This window comes from Agelaius phoeniceus, chromosome 5 (assembly GCF_051311805.1).
Source record: "Agelaius phoeniceus isolate bAgePho1 chromosome 5, bAgePho1.hap1, whole genome shotgun sequence".
NCBI classification, from domain to species: Eukaryota; Metazoa; Chordata; class Aves; order Passeriformes; family Icteridae; genus Agelaius; species Agelaius phoeniceus.
In genome coordinates, this window is record NC_135269.1 from 43501854 (window position 1) to 43521920 (window position 20067).

The window sequence follows — 20067 nt, forward strand, 5'->3', positions numbered from 1 at the left end:
TTAAATACCTTGAGTTTTTTGCTGCTTTCAAGAGATGGAACTGAATTCTACTGCTATGAGTTACTCATTTACCCATTTCTCTAAGTAGGAAGTAATGACTAAAGCATACCATGAAAATGTACATTTATCTAAGTTTGCTAATGTGATCTGTAGACAAAGTCTTGTTCCAGGCATCCCTGTTGAAATGCCTAAATATGAAATTTCTCAATCTTTCAGCAGTTAATTATTATGGTTGATAATACTTTGTAGTGTGCAAAGAGAAGCATGGTAACATCAGCTGACCACAAAAAGTTGCAATATTTCCCTTCATACAGCCAAAGCTCTGCTGGAAGTATAACCTCATGATAACCCAAAACACTAAGCTTTGTAAATTCCATCCACTTTAACTGGAAGGTGCTTGTCTCCTCAGTGACAAGATGAACCTAAGAGCTGTGAAGCAGCAGAGGTGAAAGGCCCATCAGGAACTACTTAATACAAATACTTGGAATGTGAGTTGATTTATGTAAGACAAAGAGCTCAGAAAGATCAGCTGCAGTCTACATGAGAACCACAGGACAGACAGTTTCTCTCTAAATATCTGACAATAATATTAGTTGAAAGCAAGAGAATATGAATGGAAAAGACTTTGATCTTTTTTAACCTGAGGTTCAGAATGATCATGTAAGAGTTTTGCAGGGCTTTAGCTTCATAATTTGATAATTACTTTTATACTGATTCAGTAATAAAGCAACACATTACCAGATAAAAATACCTGTGAAACAGATAACACTCCTTGACAATTTAAAAAATAAATTAAATCAAGATCAGAGTTAAAAATCAAATCAAATTCTGTCCTAAGAGACAAAACAACTAACTTCATGAATCAACAGGCAAAGACTGAATAGTCTGGTTAAGTTTTTGCTTTCAGACTTCTTCATAGCAATGACAGAGTGGATTTGGTTTACACAGAAAAATCAGTGTAACAGTAAAGACAAGCAAACTGGAAAATTCTGTGACATGTGAATTCAGTATTTTTCTTTGTTTTTCTTTTTCATTAATGTATTTGAAAAGAACTATACACTTACCATTGACATGCAAATTTCTCGCTGTCTATCTCTACTATTCCTGGAGGTGGAGCAACATGTGGTGCTGTCCTAGAGGCTGTAGAGAACATGGAGAGAAAAAAAATAAACAAAACTTGCTGGAATGTTTTTGTCCTCCTGAATGAAGCACTTCATGACAACCACAGGTACATGTTTGTAAGTAAGGATGTCTCCAGCTAAGGCAAGTCAAAAAGGTGCCCACTGCAGACTACAGAGCTGCACTACAGTTTACCAAAGTGAAGCAGGGCTTGCCAGGGCCAGAGTCATTGCTAAAGTGCAATCACCAGGAGCGCACCCAGTGAACGGCTGCTTCCAGATCCATGATCGTCATCTCAGCACTTTACAGTACTGAGCATGATTTTAAAGTGGCACAATACTCCACCAAACCAGGCACAAATACACAGCAATTGTTTTTCCAGCTCTTAAGTGGATGCAAATATAATGCAAAGGATCTTGTAGCAATGCCACATCAGTTCATCCTATTCACTCTGATTCACCCCCTCAGTTACATTCTCTCCCAGCCATTTTTTGCTGTGGTATCTACACCCATTCCAAAAACAGCATGCTTAGACATGCCAACCAGTCTGCTCCAATGGTTGTTTCTCAGTAACTTTCTAAGAATAGTTACAATTTGGTTCACATAACAAGAAACTGTTCAGAACCTTCAAGAGTGTGTCTATCTCATCTCATCTCTGCAATTCTACCAAATACTTTGTTACTGCGCAATAATACCCAGTGTAAAAAATAACATAAAATGGACCTCTACTTCTCTGAAAATTGTGGGAACAATCTAGAATAGGTACTTTTTCTTTCCAGTGAACAAGTTAAAATAAGCAATGTGTGTCATTTTCAGAGAATTTTCAGATTAGCAACTGAAAAACATTAAAATTCTTTCAAAGCTTGTTTCACAACAATTTTGGCTAACATAGCTTTGGCTAACATAGTGTATTTTCTTCATGAGTGTTTGAAAAAGATATATGTTATGCACAACGTTACACTTATTTATGCAAACTGATCAGAAATCTAGAGAAGATAAAAATAATAGATCATATGGGAAATTTTATACAACAGTGTGTTCTCTTGTAGTGATACTCACCTGGGACACCTGTTGCATGAGCCTGTGAAGAACCATGATCCATTACCTGTGGTCTGACATCAAGTATTCCTTGCTGGCTAACACACTGATGTTCAATGAGCTTTACAGCAGTAAGAGCATCAGGTCCAAACATCTGGATGTCCATAGAAACCAGACATACTAATGTATCTAAAGTATTGAATGTAAAACCAACAATGACATTAGGACAACAAGACAAATGTTGTTGGAACATACTGATTTGCTTTAAAATTGCCATGTGCTGAAAGGGAACAAGCCTTTGCATGCTTCTGTAGGGTTTTTTTAGCTTTTTTTAAACACATTTTGTGGCATTAAAAAAAATTTAGAATTTTTAGCATCATCAATTCCTTGAGGACACAATGAATAGATTTAGAAAATTCCATCCCCATGCTGTGTGCTCTCACACACACACAAGCAAGCCACAGTCTTAAGAATATGTTATGGTCAGTAGTTAAGCCTTTTTTCTTACTTAAGCGAGAGAAGAAATAGATTTTGCTTCTCCCTTACCTATGCTCTTCTCTACTTTAGCAATCTTTGAGCAGGCCACTTCTCCCATTTCTGTGAGCATGTATAGCACCTCAAGTGCTGAGATTACAAGCAGCACATCTGGTAGTGTGAGATGACATATGATCTCTTTATAGGATTCTTGATCCACATATTCACAAATTAAGACACCATTATCTTCAGCCTTACAAAGATTTGCCAAGATTTCCATGCCTGAAGAACAAATACAAAATAGTTTTAAACAGCAATAATTGTAATTCTGATACAAAAACAAGAATAGCTAGACATCTTACCTCTCATTTTTAAAAATCTATCCCTTGACATGAGGCATTTTGTAACAGTGTGGAACATTAGATGAGTAGTTTTGAAATCAACAGGATCCAAAAGAAGCTGAGGAGAAAGAAAAAGAATTACTAACACTATCCACATAGTGCTAATGGCTCAAATACTCAATTTGCTTATCAAAATATAAGGCTCAGAAGGGTTTAAGTGCAGCATACATAAATTTCACTCATGTTCATAAAAACTGAACCATGTGAGCTTTTGATTGTACCTAGCATTTTGAGTCCCCTCCTTTTTTTCTGCTCTGAAGCAGCAATCTAATTTACACTTTGCAGTGCTCAGAATAAGGAAAATAACTTTCTCATCAGGCAGTCAACAGTATACACAAACGGATTCTAATACCCAACAAAGACCAGAACTTGAGTAACAAAAAGTACTCCTTCCCAGATGCTATCCCAGTCATACTTCTTGTTTCTACTTCTGCTTCTCAACCAGAGATCCCAGACATAAGTAAAATTCTTTCTCACTCCAAAGTTAAGTTTGGTACATGGCAAATGAAAAACATCATCTTTTCTTTCAATATTTAATAGTGGACCAATACTTCTAATCTTATTCTTGGCTAGTATCCATTTTACTTAAATTTATATGCTATATTTAAAATATAAGGACTATCTGAATATACTTCTGATAAAAATCCATAAATCCATATAATTTTGTGCACAATAACATTCAAACATCTCTCAAAAAAACAAAAAATAAAAGAAAAGATGCCTCACATGATTCTGGCAGCACACTCAGTGGCCTATGACTAGTTTACACAAAGTACAGTATACAGGACATAAAATCCTATAAAACCCTCTTTCTTAAACACACTGTTTTGAAGTTATGACTACAGGTTTATAAAGTGAAGAAGCAAGCATATAGACTGCAGAACTTAACAAATTCCTTTCTTCTCTTTGGGAAACTAAACTGAAAATTATACTTTATGAATATCTTCTTATGTCCCTACATCATCAGTCTTCTTCATGTGATTCGATTTTAGCAAATGGACACATACAGTCGTACTTTAGTTTTGGCCCTGAACACTTGTTTTTAAAATGCTGATTACAAATTTAGAGAATAATTTATTTCCTTCTCCATCCAATGATAATAAAAAAAAAAATTGACACTACTGCTTTTATCAATTTATATCTGAATTTTTCTGTTTGAAAGCACATTACCTCTGCTGCAATATTTCCCAGTGTGTCAAGCCCCAACTGCCGTAGAGAAATAAAGTGACTGTGAGCAGAGAGTAGCAGGAACCGAAGACAAGTACGATTAGCTGCCAGAAGTTTAACATTTCCCTCTTCAAAAGAAAGATTTCGTAAAATCACTGCTATCTGAAGTACCCGCTGCCCTTCAATATCATTAATGCCCAATTTGCGAGGTGGATGAAATAAGGATTCCCAAATCCATTCTTCTGATGGAATATCTATGAAGTAAATAAATATATATTAGTCCTTCCTTTGCTCGATTTACCAACATGCATGTATTAAGATTAGTCAAGATGTCTCACCTTGAGATTTGCTTCTGTCAGAAATTAGATCACGAACTTCAATATCCTCAACAATATCCTTCCAAAACTGAAGAAAGAATTAAAAATACTTAATTTCTAGGGGCTATTTCTTAAAATATTAATTACTTGTATTACTATTATGTTAAAATATTGAAATAATATTAAAATAATTGTTCTTTAAAATTTCCTAGTACCTTGATTCATCTGATAGTAACCAGAAGTGATGATAGGCAAGACATTCAATACTTTATATAAAGAAATTTTTCCCTTCAAGCACCAGAAGTATGCAGTCATGATCAACCAACACTACCAGAGAAGTGCTTTGCTGAAGCACATGCTGCAACTATGGGGCAGTTTTCCATATATCATTAGAAATACAGCAATTCCAAGTGGAAAAAAAGTACAGGCCATCCTCCTTCATCTCCTACAAACAGTGATTACCTAAGGCAGAATAAAGTGACTCCTCCCACTCTCAACAGATCTTAAGACTCCTGCAAGAAGTTACTATTTCGAAAGACTTTTTAAAGCTGCTGCTGTGTTTCCTACTTCGTCATAACACACTAAAAAGAGAGAAACAACCACCACTATCACAAAAAACCTTTATAAATATAACCAAAGCAGAACACTTCAGCAGGCTGGAATTCAAATTACTTTACAAATTTATGGCCTGGTCTGTAAATGGTTGTTTTGTTGCTAGTCCTGTTGAAATTCAAGAGTTAATCAAGGAATTAAGTTTTGCAAACTAATAAAAATACATAGTGTGATGTATAATAATATAAAAATACATAATGATATATGCATTCTAATGTGTATATCTGAACAAAGATATAAACCTTTCTTTGACTAATAAAAATTTGTACATTTTTTTGACTCACTAATGAAATACCATTCCTCTTTTGACTATAATCACAGAATAAAACCACCAATAAATCTGGATAAAAAGGGGAGGATGAGAAGTACAACCAGCTGAACAGCAGGAGAAATTTTGCTATGCAAATGTAATTACTAAATTACAGCATTCATACCAAGCTTGACACTACTATTTTCTTGACAAATACAATACTACAGATTTTCTAAATTGGAAGGAAAAGAATTTTATTTTCACTGCAATGTTGCTAAATGGCGTCCAAGTACTGTTTAGTAAAGAGGATTTACTTGCACAGAAAGGATTATTACCTCATTTTAGCAAATACAAGAACAGCTAGAAAAAAATCTTAACTTCTTACTGTTTGTGACAAATAGATTTTTGTAATTAATACTGAAGCTATCACCAAGAGCCACAGAAGATGAAGGCATGCAGGCAAAATTCTGTTACAAGGGAGCAGGTGTAACGTGACAATTTTTTTTCCCCCCCAAAGGAACAGCAAAAGTGGAAAGAAACAATGAAGCTTTCTGGGAATTAATTTGAAAAATACATAGCACAAAGGCAACAAAAAATCAGTCCAGCATCCCAAGCAGTTATTTATTCCCTACTATGAAGGACACCTGCAATCTAATATGACGTATTAATAGAAATGAACAAGATGGTGAAAAAGAAATGGACTTTATCACTAGTTATTTATATATATATATATATATATATATATATATATTTATTTAAATCATGGACTGCTAATAGAAACAAAGCTAAAACCTGGAAGCAACCAAACAGAGCTTCATGACATCCAGATACTAAGATGTAATGGACAAAGGTAAAGAATTTGATTCGCATTCACAGTCTGATCACTGTCAGTACCCAAGCTCCTTTGGAAAAAAATGCAAAGGATTATACAGAATCCACTGCAAATAAGATCAACCAAATGACTGTCCATAAAAGCAATGGAGATGTGAGTCCACAAAACAAAATGCACCAATGGTATGATGACTTATTGTTCAAGAAAAATATGAGAGCAACTGGAGTCAGGTCAGCTTGACAGATGACACAGAGAGACAAGGAAAGTGATGTTTGAAAAGTATTTCAGGTGTTTAAGTGCATAAGGATCTCTGCGCACTATCTGAGAAAGATTCAGAGGATAAATGCACAGTAAATAAAAAGAAAATTATATTTATAGAAAGAAGTTGGGCAACAAAATTTAAAAAATCACAAAATAAAGAAGAAAATCAGAGAAGTAAGTAAGGCACAAGAACTGCATGTATGTGGATTTTGGAGCTCTACAGCTAGAGGAGGCCTCAAGTAGTCCAAGAACGTGAAATGCAAATAATTTGACTGAAGTAAACAGAGACGAACGGTGCATGAAGAAATGTAATGCAATTTCTCATGCACTACACATCAGACACTAAGTAGCTGCTGGAGACATGAAAGAAATACCTGGAAAAACAGCTAAATCTATCAGAAAATAAACATACTATATAAACAAATCACTCTTGAAAGCAAACTCACAAGTGAACCTTGGTAACATGAGGATATTCAAAGCTAAGTGAAACAGTCAAAATGGGAAAACAGGAGAAAACATCTGAGCAGGATGCCATCAGAGCTTGGGGATGGGGACAACAAAACTAACAAGGAGACATACAAGATGACTGCCTAAATGCCAGTTGTTCCAATCCCTAAGTAAGGACACACAGTCATTCCTGCTAGACATTTAAGCTTATTGGGAGTTCGAGGAAAAATCAAGAGGGGAGGATGCCACAAATTAACATAGCTGTAAGAGACAACAGCAGGTTCAACTTAAATAATACTCCAATTTGGACAATTAATGGAACAGATTCACTGACTAGTAAAAACATTTGATTCAGTTTAGAAGTAATTTATGTAAAAAGTGAGAAGATATATATGTCCTACTGCACTTAAGATAATGAAAAACATAAATTTTTCAAACAGTCTTATATAATGCAGTAAAGACTGGGGGGGAAGGGAAAGAAAAAAGAAAAGAAAGGTAATTGATTCCCTTGAAGTTTAGTATAAAGAAACACATTGCTTTTCATCTTTACCTTCAACTGACAGAACAGTGATACTGGAAGACACCACTAACACCAAAATGAACAAACAAATAAATGAAGATTTTAAAAAAAATAATATGAACAGTGAAAGGAGTAACTTACTTAACAGCTGTTCTTTTTTCTTAAAACTGCAAAAGCACATTTAAAAAAACCTAAAAACAAATACCAAAACCAGACACACAACATCTGTGCTGACAACCAAATATCTCTCTCCTACGTCAGGAAGCTCCCATGCTTCCCCCAACTTCTGTTTTGACATAGCCACAGCTGCAATACAAAATAAATTACTTCCAGTAGTAAGGTCAAACAAATGCTTGCAGTGAGATGCTCTGAAAAAATCTGAATTCCTGGCATTAGAGATACTTTTACATGCGATGTGAAGTTTTTCACATGCTTTCCGAGTATTTCTGCCATGCTGTCAGCAGTATTTCACTACAGAATGGCACTATATATGTTGTAATGTCTAAAAATAGATCTTGGAGAGCATCCAAGTGTTTTATTAGTAAACCTTATTGCAGTTACAGGAGTTCTACTTAAAACTTTGTTAAAACATTTATAAGAACCACCTGCCCTTATAACAATTACCTAAATTTATATAATCAATATGTAATACATTAGAATACTGTGTAATTTCAGATGTTTACAGATCAAGACATGGTGCTTGTTGCTGCTCTAGATCAGCAACAGCCTGTGACAGCTTAGTGGGACATCAACACGTAAGTGCTAAGTGCTTCAAAAAAAACCAATCAACCAAACTATCCAACCCACTATCCAACCCACAACCTACAGTACTTCTGGACATACTTCTTCAGTGGAAAAGGGAAATCTTGAAGATTGTGAAACATAAATTTTTACACTTAATTTTGGCACACTTGAATCTCATTTTCAAGTCCATATACTCACAAATATGAGAGCTTAGCTTTCTTGGTTTTAAGTTTACTTAGGAAATTTTGATTAGGCAATCTTTACACTGGTATTTCAACAATACTTATCAATTAACTAAAACTACTATGGTCCAGCTTGTTCTCAAACTGAGTTACATAAAAATAAAACAAAATATAAATGGAGACACCTCCCAACAAATATTGTTCTGTAATACTGGCAAGATATTTCAGTATAGAAAACAATTATGGAATTGAGCAGAAATCTGCCTTTATGAGGAACTCTGAAGATTATCTCTTCACATTTTTATTTAATAAAAAGCATAAGGTATCCAAATATATTTTAATCTAGTTTTCTTCTATTTTAGCCACATAAATCATCACTTGTAATTCAATTCAAGAAATCACGTCATAGTAAATATGCTGAAATATCCAATCTCTTTCATCTATAATGCATGCTCTTATTCACCTAAAAAAGTTCATCTAGAATAAATAACCATTTGTACAAAGAAACTTTAGTTCTATTTTTACTTCATTTCACTACTTGCACAGTAGCTCATGCCCTCTAGTGGAAAGATTAAAAAAGCCTTCTGCAAAAATAAGTTAAAGAACTATTAAATACTATTAAAGTATTTCTCATAGCTTCTTATGCTGTGATCTTAATTTTTATAATTCAGAATGTTTCTTTAATGATCATTGCAGTTCAAAGCGAAACCCAACACAGCATGGTTGCCTCTTGGTAAATATGCTGCCCAACATCCCTTTTCTTCACACACATTAGTTTCCTTATAAAAAGAAACATAATAACTTTTGTTCATTTGCCTATACCTATTTTTTTCTTAATACACTTCTTCCTACTCATCCCAACATTTTAAGACAACTGTGACATAGTGTCCTATTATATTTAAATCAAAGTAATGAAGTTGAGAGTAATTTTAAGGACATATGCTAGTGTATCTTAGAACTTTCAATCTTTTTAAAGGATTTGATATCCACCACACGCAGTACAAAATTATTTTAGTAATTTTTGATTTACCTTAACAAAATCTCTATCAGTTTTCTCCTTCCACTCTTCTCCAAATACAGCAGAAAATGATCCTAAAGCTTTAAGCACAAAAAGCATATTTTAGTAAAGTATTTAAAAATTAACATTTTTTATTAATCCACAAACTAAATAAAGATTCAAGAACATTATAGACTCTTCCAGTGTTTCCTTTTGATCTTAAAAATACCACACAAACTAGCTGAAATGTCTGCTGTCATTTAATTAACAGCTATTGCAAAATTACAGTGTAAATTGAAAGTAAGGAGTTCATAAGGAAAGGCCTAGTTTGTGAATCCTGTAAAAAAAAAAAAAAAAAAAAAACAAAAAAACTTTTCCAGGAGAAAAACTTCTCCAGGGGAAACTTTTCCAGAGTTCTTTTCCAAGAGTCAAGTTGACTGGTCTGTTTTCAGCCTCACATCAAGAACTGTTTTCCCTGTGCACTGTGTAAGCACAAACACTACTGCAGTAATTAAACAAATTCCCACTCATGTTTTCTAAAAAATAGTAGTAAGATTTTGACAGTGCTCAATTCAAACTCAATATTTAACCAAGACCAGTAATAGATGTTCTTGGCTGTTTGACTGAGCCACTACCACAGCTTTTGTAATCATCACTCCTTGAAAGCAGTTACGACTCAGTCAATCTGATTCAAATGCTGAATCAATCTAAAAATACTCTCTCTTGCAATATTTCTGTAATGAACTAATAACACATTTCAGTTAAACATTTTGGTTCATGTTTTCTTATTTTGTACAAAATGCTACAAATCTCAATTCCACATCAGCTTTCAATTCACAGAATCCAATCCAAGGCCTTATGCAGCTCTCCAAGCTGAATATGCTATATAACCCCTTGGGGTTGCCCCATGACCTGCAATCCAACTGTCATCTTGAAGTTTAGGAGGGAACTGGAGGGAAGCTGATGACATATTTTATTACCCTAAAAACACTATAAATAATAACAATTATAAAACCTTAATTATAGACAAGAAAAATCTAAAACCTGTATTAAATTAAGTTAATCAGCTATTTTTTGTTGCCATCTAACATTACTCTGGTAGGATTTTCATAATGCCTGAATTTACTAACTAGAGAACTCATTTATTTCAGCATGAAACCTGGCAGATTTACCTTTATTATTTCTACTATGAAACCACATCAGTATTTCAAATTGAAGTTCCATGCTTCAAAAATAAGTAAATATACCCCTGCTGTTTCTTTCTCCCATTTGTCCCAATTAGTCCTCCTAATGCTGCTAGGACATTTCCCTGGATTTATCCAGAAGACACAATCATGTAATATAAAAATGAAGTTTTTCCCAGAAAATGAAAACAATGAGTTTATTACATGCTCATCATTACTCCCAGCTTTACCTCAAATATTTTTCAAAAAACACTAAACAGACAAGCTATGGAATAAACCTGTTCTTCAAGTTAAGAACTCCAGAAAACACTGTCTGCCCCTACAACATAAAAAAAAAATCCTTAAATAGCAATACATAATTCAATTAAATTATTTGCAAATTCCTAAATCAATATAAGTTTCACCAAGAGAATGTGGGAGTGATGGTAACCTCAAAAATTTAGAGAGCAAGCATTCTGGAATCATACAGAGGACTAAGTTTCCCTTTAGCTTCCTTTCAAATATTTTCCTTTGAAAGTTCTTGTGCCTGGACTAGATGCAAACACTAAATGACCAAGTTCTAACCATATCTGAAGGACATTGAAAAATGTACAAATTTTTCAGAAAATTTGTAGAAAAAGCAAGAGAGAAGCTGGAGGACACTAATGCAATACTGGGGGGAGAATGGGAAAGCTACAAATCCTTATGTAAAAATGCCAATTTTTACATAAAAAAACCCAACTAAACCATATACAACGGCGAACACTGGTTCTTCCCCAGCATTTTAAATCAGAATCTTTGACATCCCATACTATGTTTGTGCTTACACATGCAAAGGAGATTTCTACTCAAACAGATATGATCATCTACAGTATCAGACTTAATTATGCTCGGCTGAAAAGGCTCATTTGAGCAATTTTTTCTGGAAGTTATTTCTGAATTTCAGTATTAAAAAACCAACCAACAACCAACCAACCAAAAAACCCCACAAAACCAAAAAAACCAACAAAACCAACCAACCAAACCACCCACAAACAATACCCAAATTCACAAACAAACAAACAAACATAAACAACAAAACAAAACATTAAAACCAAACCAAACTAAAAAAGCTCAGTACATAAACATGTTAAATCCTTCCTCCTCACCACCCCAAGATAAAAGCTATGCTGTTATGATTTTACAATGGTTTAGGTTAATTTATGTTTTGCTCCTCTCTTGACAGGAGGCCATTAACAAGGAATTATTAGGCATGGAGGCATTTTTTTCACACTGAAGAAAATCTGAAGAATTTATCTGATATACTTTAGTATTTTGAAGGTATCAACTCTCATTTAAAATTTATGTGCTAGCATATTAAGTAATTCTGAAAATCTGAAAAAGACTTTTCTCCCCTGAGTTTTAAAACCTGAATTTCACTGCAGTTAAAAATGTAGTGAAGTATCAGGACAAAAATGTTAGCATGTCATTGTTTTCAGACAACCTTGACTTAAATTTTAAATATGTATTGCCATTAAAAAAGAATTACGGAAACTCAGCATGGTCCTACAAATTCAAAAGGAAACAGTAATACACTACACAAAGAGATGGAAATCCAGTGCTGTAAATTTAGCATCCTGAACAACTGAACTTCACTATCAAAAAATTAATTCTTACATTTCACTAACCTGTTAAATAGATTTTTAAGATTTCTAACTTAAAAGGTATTTGTTACATCTGATAAAACCTGTAATCATAGACAAGATAAAGAGGAAAAACTAGATATATTACTGTGAAGTAAGTTATTAACATTTTAATTATCATGAGTTGTGAAAGATGCTACAACAGGTATGGATGCTTTCTGTTGCAAAAATGTTGCTATATACTTACTGTCATCAAACACCCCAGCATTTGCAAGCAGTAAAGTGATGATTTTAGGGTCCTTTTCAAGCTGCATAACATGCTTGCTTTCATTTGAAAGAAGAGTACACACATTAATTGCAAAGTCCACTTCATTTGGGAGTCCAGATAACAGTGAAAGCACCAACTTATTATAGTCATTTGGTGAGTTTAAGTCCATAGACAGCCCATAGCTTTGACGAAGATAATCTAAAAAAAAAAAACCACAATCAACAACATTTTCACAGCTACACTCAATCTTGAAATGATATATAAAGCAATATTACTGTAAGTAAGAATTTGGGAAAAGTTTGTTTATAAATTATTGCAGTTTTAAACAAGTTTTCATAGTATTCAATGTATTTTTTGTCTGGCAAAAACATGGAACACATTTCATTTTGCTGTGTACCTTTCTAGTTACATATCAATTCTTCTGCCAGGTCCAGAATGCAACAATGTAGCATGTTCTCCCAAAGAAAAGCTTACAAAACAGAAGCTTTAATTAATGCAGAATGGAATTGTAATACAATTTGAAGTCAATTTCTACACAACAAACTACACTTCCATTCCACAAAGCCCACCAGCTTCTGATTTAAAGCTTAACTAATTGTAGGCTCAATTCAGGTATTTGACTCTGTGGAGAAATTAGAGATTGAAAGAAACACAGTGCAAATTTTCAAGGTAATTTTTTTCAAGACGAGTAACTACAAAGCTCTACTAATTAGCAAGGATAATATTTGTAAAGAGGAGAAATAGCTCATGGATTTTAATATTTGTTTTGTTCTGGTTCACAGTGGAAAGGTTTTTGAGCGTATTAAACTAATCATTTGACTGTCCTACAGATTTGACGGTTTTAATGCTATTGCAAATTTATCTATGCACTATTTCTGTAGCCTGTCAAAAAAAAAAAAAGAAACCAAAAATGCACCCACATACAAGAAGGAAACAGCACTTTCACTCTCAAGAATTTACCTGACACGCTGTGTTGCTGGTAGTTATAGGAAGTTGGAATTGCACCAATAGGAAGTTGTGGCTTTGGATTGCCTGGTTGTACCTCATCATCCTCCTCTCCAAAATGATGGACTTTTTCATACTTTTCTAGATAACTGAAATAAAATTATAAAAAAAAGTGGTTTTAGTGCAGCTAAATCTTTTATTCCAAAAGCAGAACTTCCAAAGGAAGCAATCTAGAAACACAAAGATTTACTGGAAACAATAATCAAAATGCTGAAAAACAAATGCTGAGTCAGACTGACAACAGGTGACAGAGAAATGTAGATATGCGTAATTACTCCTTTATATACCAATTTTTTCACATTTTTCAAAAATGATACTTAGATAAATTGCATCAAATTGCTCCCCTTTGTGACTAAGCCTGTTTTTCCCAAATCAACTTTTGCTACTCAAAATAAGTCTGCAGGTGAAAGCATCATAAAAACTACTCTGTACTCTCTACCAATAGATATACAATACCAATACCAAGGTCAAGTCCAGAAAAAATACTTATATCTTTTTGCCTTGTTTAAAGAGAAACTGTACACTAGGTCTTAACAACTACACAAGAGTAAGAGACTTCAGGGCAGCAATTCAGGAACTTGAGAGCCATAACTGCAGCTAGTAACCACTAGAAATCCCTTTGAACCCATTAAGAAAAAAAAAAAGTTGATGTACTGTACAAAAAATGGACTTTAAGCACAGAACCTATATATACAAAAAGTAAACAGTCAAGCAGCTTGATAAATTAATTACCTCAATGACAGTCAATTTAGTATTAGAAATGTAACTTACAGAACTTTCTACACTCCAGTATATAAAGTCAATTTAAAATACCCACTGTAGCATTAACTTCACAGTGATATGTAGTTGAAAATCCTTCATGAAATTAAGTCAAGATCAAAGCTGCCTAAATATACAGATTTTAACTGTGCTGAAAAATGACAATACCAGGTCAATAAAATAATAATACTGTAAAATCAGAAAATAATTTAAAACATTCATATTTCACTTTGTATATGCTAAAATATTTACTATATGAGTAAGCTTTTGTATAATGTTTGTCAGTAGACACTGAAGTAATTAACTCATGGTAAATCAGAGAGATTTTAATGAAATAGCATTCCCACTGACCTCTGAGGAATATTTCCCATTCATTAAATTAGTAATTATTTCATGAAGTGAGGTACCAATGACATAACCATACCTTTAATGTGTTAGCAAACAATTTTTTCTTAAGAAAAGGGCACATTTCAGAAGAAATGAAAGACATCAGAGCTAATAAGGCAAATGATGCTGTACTGTATCACATGCAAATACCATTCATGTCTGACTAGAGTTCAGGATATTCCAAGTACTACATATGCTATTGTTACATGAACCACTGGTATAGTCCCCTCCTTATTACATAAACTCTTGAGTCAGTTAAGCAAAAATCTTCCCTGCAAGTCATTTGCTCTTAGGCTTTTTAAAAGACTAAAAAATTACACTTAAATATGGTTGCTTTTATCTTTAAACTAAAAATACTCATTTATGTGAGTTAAACTTCAACCAAGTATCTGCACAGAAAGCAAAACCTTCTAAAACTGTTTATCAGTTTTTAAAGTCATAGCTCAACCATGTTCTAAAATCTAAACCCTAAATTTTCTCTTCCCCTACATTTCCTTACCCTTTTATCCCACTTCTCTCTTTTAGCTTACATCTTATATCCAGATGAATCAAATCTTCAATCCAATCCATTTTAATTAACAGAGCCTGTGCATTTATGGTCAAGACCAGAAAGAGCAGTTGACCTTCCCTTTTTCTGTCCCATCACTCACTCTTCAGAGAGCTCATTCAGAAAAGTAGGAGGATTCTACATTGGCTTTCCAGGCATTTTGCAAACTGAGCAGGGGTCAGATGAATACTAGCTCTGGTGCAGGAGTACATAGCCAAGGATGCCACATGTACCGTTTCTACACTGGCAGAAGCTACACTGCTGTAGCTTGTCTAGTAAAAGCTGGGGCTAGAGCTAATTTCCTTGTATTTGCTGGTCTGAGTCAAAGCTTGAGCTTAAAACTGTTTCATTATTGAAATAAAATTTCATAGAAACATTTAATAAGATGAAGTAAAAATACCTATACAGAAACACATATGGTACTCAATCTGCAAATTATTCTGGACTTGTCCATTCTACCAAGACTGAACATCTATTTAGGCATTAAAAAAAGTGCTGTATATATCATAAAATAATTCATGTTGTTCCATAGTGTTATATGGAGTATATACACTTAACCTTATGCTTTTTATTAAAGCCATATTCCAGGAAAGCTGAACAATATGAATATCCTAGATGTTCTCCTCTGTTAATATCCAATTTATTAAAATGTGTTAAAACACTTCCACTGAAAATAGAAAATTTCGAAGTTCAAGAACTTACTTCCTTTCTTCCCCCTCTGAAAAAAAAATTTAGGTACATATTAAAAGACCTCTGCACACTAAAATGGTCATCATTTTTTCAGTGTTGAAAACGGTCATGAAGTTCTCACAAATGTCTTATTAAGCATTTCACAAGAAACCAGGATTCAAATTACTTTTAAGTGATGATCTAATCTTTCCCCATGTCAGTGCAAGGATTGACTTCACTTTACTAAATTCTGAGCTCTTTATGTTGTTATTCAATTTACTCAGGTTCTGCTTCTTCAAAGAAGAATCCTCCTTTCTTATCTCACCCCAAACTACCAAGTTTGACAAGGAAAAGTTGAAAACTTAACAAAATAAAGCCCTCAATAATCCCAAAGCATCAATTACAAATGCTAAACCCTGCCTTCCTCCCACCCCATGAAAAACCCAAACCTCAGACCAAACAACCAGAAATACATTCCCCACCTCTAATACACTTTATTCTCTTTAAGATACTCCTAGTATTCAGGGAGGATGATGCACTATTTGTCAATCCATTGTGTGTAACAGCACTGTAATACTAAATTTCAACTATAATAACCAGATTGTAATAGACTCTTCAGTATGATTCCTTTATGCTACAAAAGTACCAACTGTTTACAGACAGCTATACAGACCTCAATCCTCCAAACATTCCTTTTGTTTCCTGTAGAGAGAATGCACAGCCTGGAATTTCAGTGTAGAGAAGACGCTTTGTAAAATTAGCTTGTACAGGGGCTTTACTAGTCTTAAATTCTAATCTGAACAGTCTGGCATACAGCTACTATGTAAACAGCAGAGCAGTTCAGCATAAACACATGTCTTGCTCTAAATACACAAGAAATTTAAAAATAATAAACAGAGCTTTTCTATTACTGAAAAATAGTTGTGCAAATGCTCATATATTATAATCAGTTGCAATGGCTAATTTCATGCTTCAAAACAACTTGGATCTGTAGTTATAAGCTAGAAAGGTATACTTTGGTCACAGAAAAAGGTTTTCAGGAATTCAAAATGCTTCCTTAATTTCACAAAGTTACAGGCAGTATACATCAGCAATAACAGTTTTCTGAATTTCTCTTTTAGTTTCAATACCAACTGAACAATTAGATCCCAACAAAGAAAGATGCAGCTAGTATCTACAAAAAAGAATTAAAGCAACTAACTAAATTAAAGATCAGAATTTAATTGCTAATGAAACAAACAATGCATACAGAATAGAAAAGTTTTTTAAAAGTCTTTAAAAAAAGCCCATTTAAGTACTATGTTGAAGCCTTGGTAAAGATGGAATATTAATAAATACTTCCTTCTGTACCCGTGTAGAAAGATGCTCCACACTGTTAGCATGGCACCCTGAACTGGTGTTACCCATTGGACACATGAAACAAAATATTCAAGAAACTGAAATGCAATGAAACCCATTTACAACCACTCTTGGCTTTTCAGCTTGGATCACTCCTCTGTTCAGAGAGGTTTAGCTTAAATTAAATAAAGAAATAAATGGAAAAATAAATAAATCTTTTAAAAGCTACACACCCCAAACAAAACCAATACCATCACCACTCCCCAAAAGCAACAAAACACACACACACAGCTCTGGTGAATAGCCATAACAGGATATGCCAAGTACTGAAAAATAGGAAAATACGTGGGCAACCAGAGACACACATGTGCAGACCAGCTACTTTTTGAAGGGCAAGTAATTTCAATGTTTTCTGAAAACCTGAGTTACTTTCAGGATCTCTTGACTTGGAAATCAAAAGATCATATCTCTTTAAAAATCAAATTCATATTACTCATTCTGTTCCTCTGACAGCAATAAGTCACTTTGTTCCATTCAAGTCTGTGAGAAAAAAGTTCTCTGAAGAAGAGTAATATTTTTGTCCATGCAAAATACTTATTTAGTAACAACACAGGTTTTTTTTTCAGCCCAGTGATTTTTAGGCTTGTTTTCAGATATTTAGGAAAAAATACTAACAAAAAGAAGCCCACACTAGGTACATCTAGGGGCATGTATAATTTACTGTAAACAGTAGCCCTGAATGGGCTTAGAGTATACCAGAAACTGGTTCATGTAACAGTATAAAACATCTGGCTCATTTGGATATTTTGGCTCCCTTTACCAGGAAACAATAAATGCACCAAACTATATATTAAGCTAATGTCTGGCAAAATACGACACGACCTATCAGAGTCCAACTATCAGCTCCCTCTTCGCCTTTTTATTCAGCTGAAGAGCAAGCAGGTACCATTTCTACCACAGCTCTCCACATCACCTTTTTTGGAACTATATTTCTAACAGCATTGCTAGTGGGAGACTGACAGCATGACCTTGCACCATTTCTGTTTGCCCATTATGATGCAAGACAGACACACTCTTCCTGCTCATTCACTTGTACTCCCTCTCCCTCTTTGCAATACTATTGACAACAACATCCTAGATAATCATGAGACAAAATCATGACTGTAATAAGGATTTCACACTATTGAAAATTCCAATTTGTATTACTTTAAGTGAGAAGTGTTGCATATAGTCTCTCTTTGCCCCTAATTCAACATGACTCTTGTTCTAAACTCAAAAGGACTAAGGAACCCATGACAAATCACGAACCTGTGGTGCCAATCAAAAGCTGCAACCTTTTCAAAAATACACCATCTTTATTAGAAAATCCATTGCAGTCCTACAGCTTGAATCTATGCCTGATACAGTCACTGGAAAATCCAATCCATTTATGAAGCCTAATAGCAGGCAGTATTTTAATCCCATAGAAGGCTGTTTCTCAGCAAGGCCAAAGCATTTAAACTTGACTCTGCTGCTGGCACACACAGTGGAGACTGGTGCCACACATTGAAATGAAAATCCTGCTTAGAACTTAACTGCTGCTTAACTTAAATGCTGCTGCTGCAGCTGCTCCAAGTAACATACCACTCATTTACTCATCTCATAGATGTTCACTTACTAAATTCCTGTCCCAAGAATTATTCTAAGTAGTTTCTGAAAATGGCAAACACAACAACTTGCTACATAGCTCTGCTCAAACTTTTAGTGTGCACCAACAAACTGCCTCAAATTTGATTTCATGTCTAAGTGTTTTGCCAGTGTCACCAGCAATCTTTTCAGGTTGGTTTTTCCCCCCCCGGCCCTGAGGGCACCACGAATTCCAATTCAATAGTTAAACCCAATTATTGTCAGAACTGATGCTTGCAGCTGAATCATTCAAAACCAACATTTGCATTTTCCATCTTCACCTTGTCTACCTCAGAAACTGACTATCTCACATAAGGTTTCCAGTGAAACATTGCACATGTGATTCTCAGCATTGTTTGTTTGATTTCTGGTTTGTTGTGACCACCTAATAGGACAGACTGACAAATCAGGACTCTCAATGCTGTACGTGGCCAGCATGCCAGACAAATATGAAACTCCAATAGCTGTGCTTTTCAAACACCTGGTGGAGTGTCCCACAGTGTACATTCCTGGATACTGTCCCAACCTGCCTGCACTGGCCTGTTTGGAATGAGGTCCCATGTGGGCCCATGAGACCATACACACCATACCAGGGGTTCTACCATGCAGCCTCCACCCTGACAGGTTCTGTCACACTTCAGGAGAACTGTGCAAACTCAGAAGGCCTTGTGCAGATTAAACAAGCCTGTTATACACAATCACATATAAACTATAATTGGAATTTAAATATGTTAGACTTTAGTGCCACATTTTGTAACACAAGACTACATGATAGATGGTCCAATTTGGTTGGAATTTGGTTATAAAATTCTTATCCTACCAAGAAATCTTTGCAAACAGAGGAAACCCAAATACATGTCTTCATGAAGTTCTGAATCTTTTCCAAGGCAATCTTTGTTAATCTTTGTTGGAAGTAAGTGTAAAAGTTATAAGCATCAGCAACTCTCCAAGTTTCACTTTATTAGACATTACAAGAAGAAAAAGATTCAATGCTTCAAAGAAAAAAAATAAATCATTCAAGTTAATGAAAATACCTTGTTAGTATCTATAGGAACACCAAGACGAAAGAAATTAAGATCCTATTTCATGTTTTCATACTCATAATGCTCCAGCTTAGAAGGGAAATAATAAAAGACATATTATCAGCTAACTAAAGTGCTTATGCTGGAGAGCAGTTTCAAAAGACTGAGGTGGCTGGAGGATGACATCAGTCTCTGAAGAAACTGCACTACCAGCAACTCCAACAGATTCTAGATAAATACATTGCTATGTAAAGCTTGTCT

At 34.4% G+C, this 20067-nt stretch overlaps 1 protein-coding gene across 1 annotated transcript in view; it reads right to left on the reverse strand.

Moving 5' to 3' along the window:
• ARID2 (AT-rich interaction domain 2) overlaps nt 1-20067 on the reverse strand; it is a 93518-nt gene that overhangs the window by 26431 nt on the left and 47020 nt on the right. Inside the window, exons 4-12 of the mRNA XM_054631329.2 lie at nt 13375-13508; nt 12394-12612; nt 9395-9462; nt 4538-4604; nt 4203-4453; nt 2994-3090; nt 2704-2913; nt 2179-2346; nt 1065-1140 (exon numbers count right to left, since the gene is read on the reverse strand). Of these exons, the coding sequence (XP_054487304.2) occupies nt 1065-1140; nt 2179-2346; nt 2704-2913; nt 2994-3090; nt 4203-4453; nt 4538-4604; nt 9395-9462; nt 12394-12612; nt 13375-13508 (1290 nt within the window). The remainder of the gene's footprint in view (nt 1-1064; nt 1141-2178; nt 2347-2703; nt 2914-2993; nt 3091-4202; nt 4454-4537; nt 4605-9394; nt 9463-12393; nt 12613-13374; nt 13509-20067) is intronic.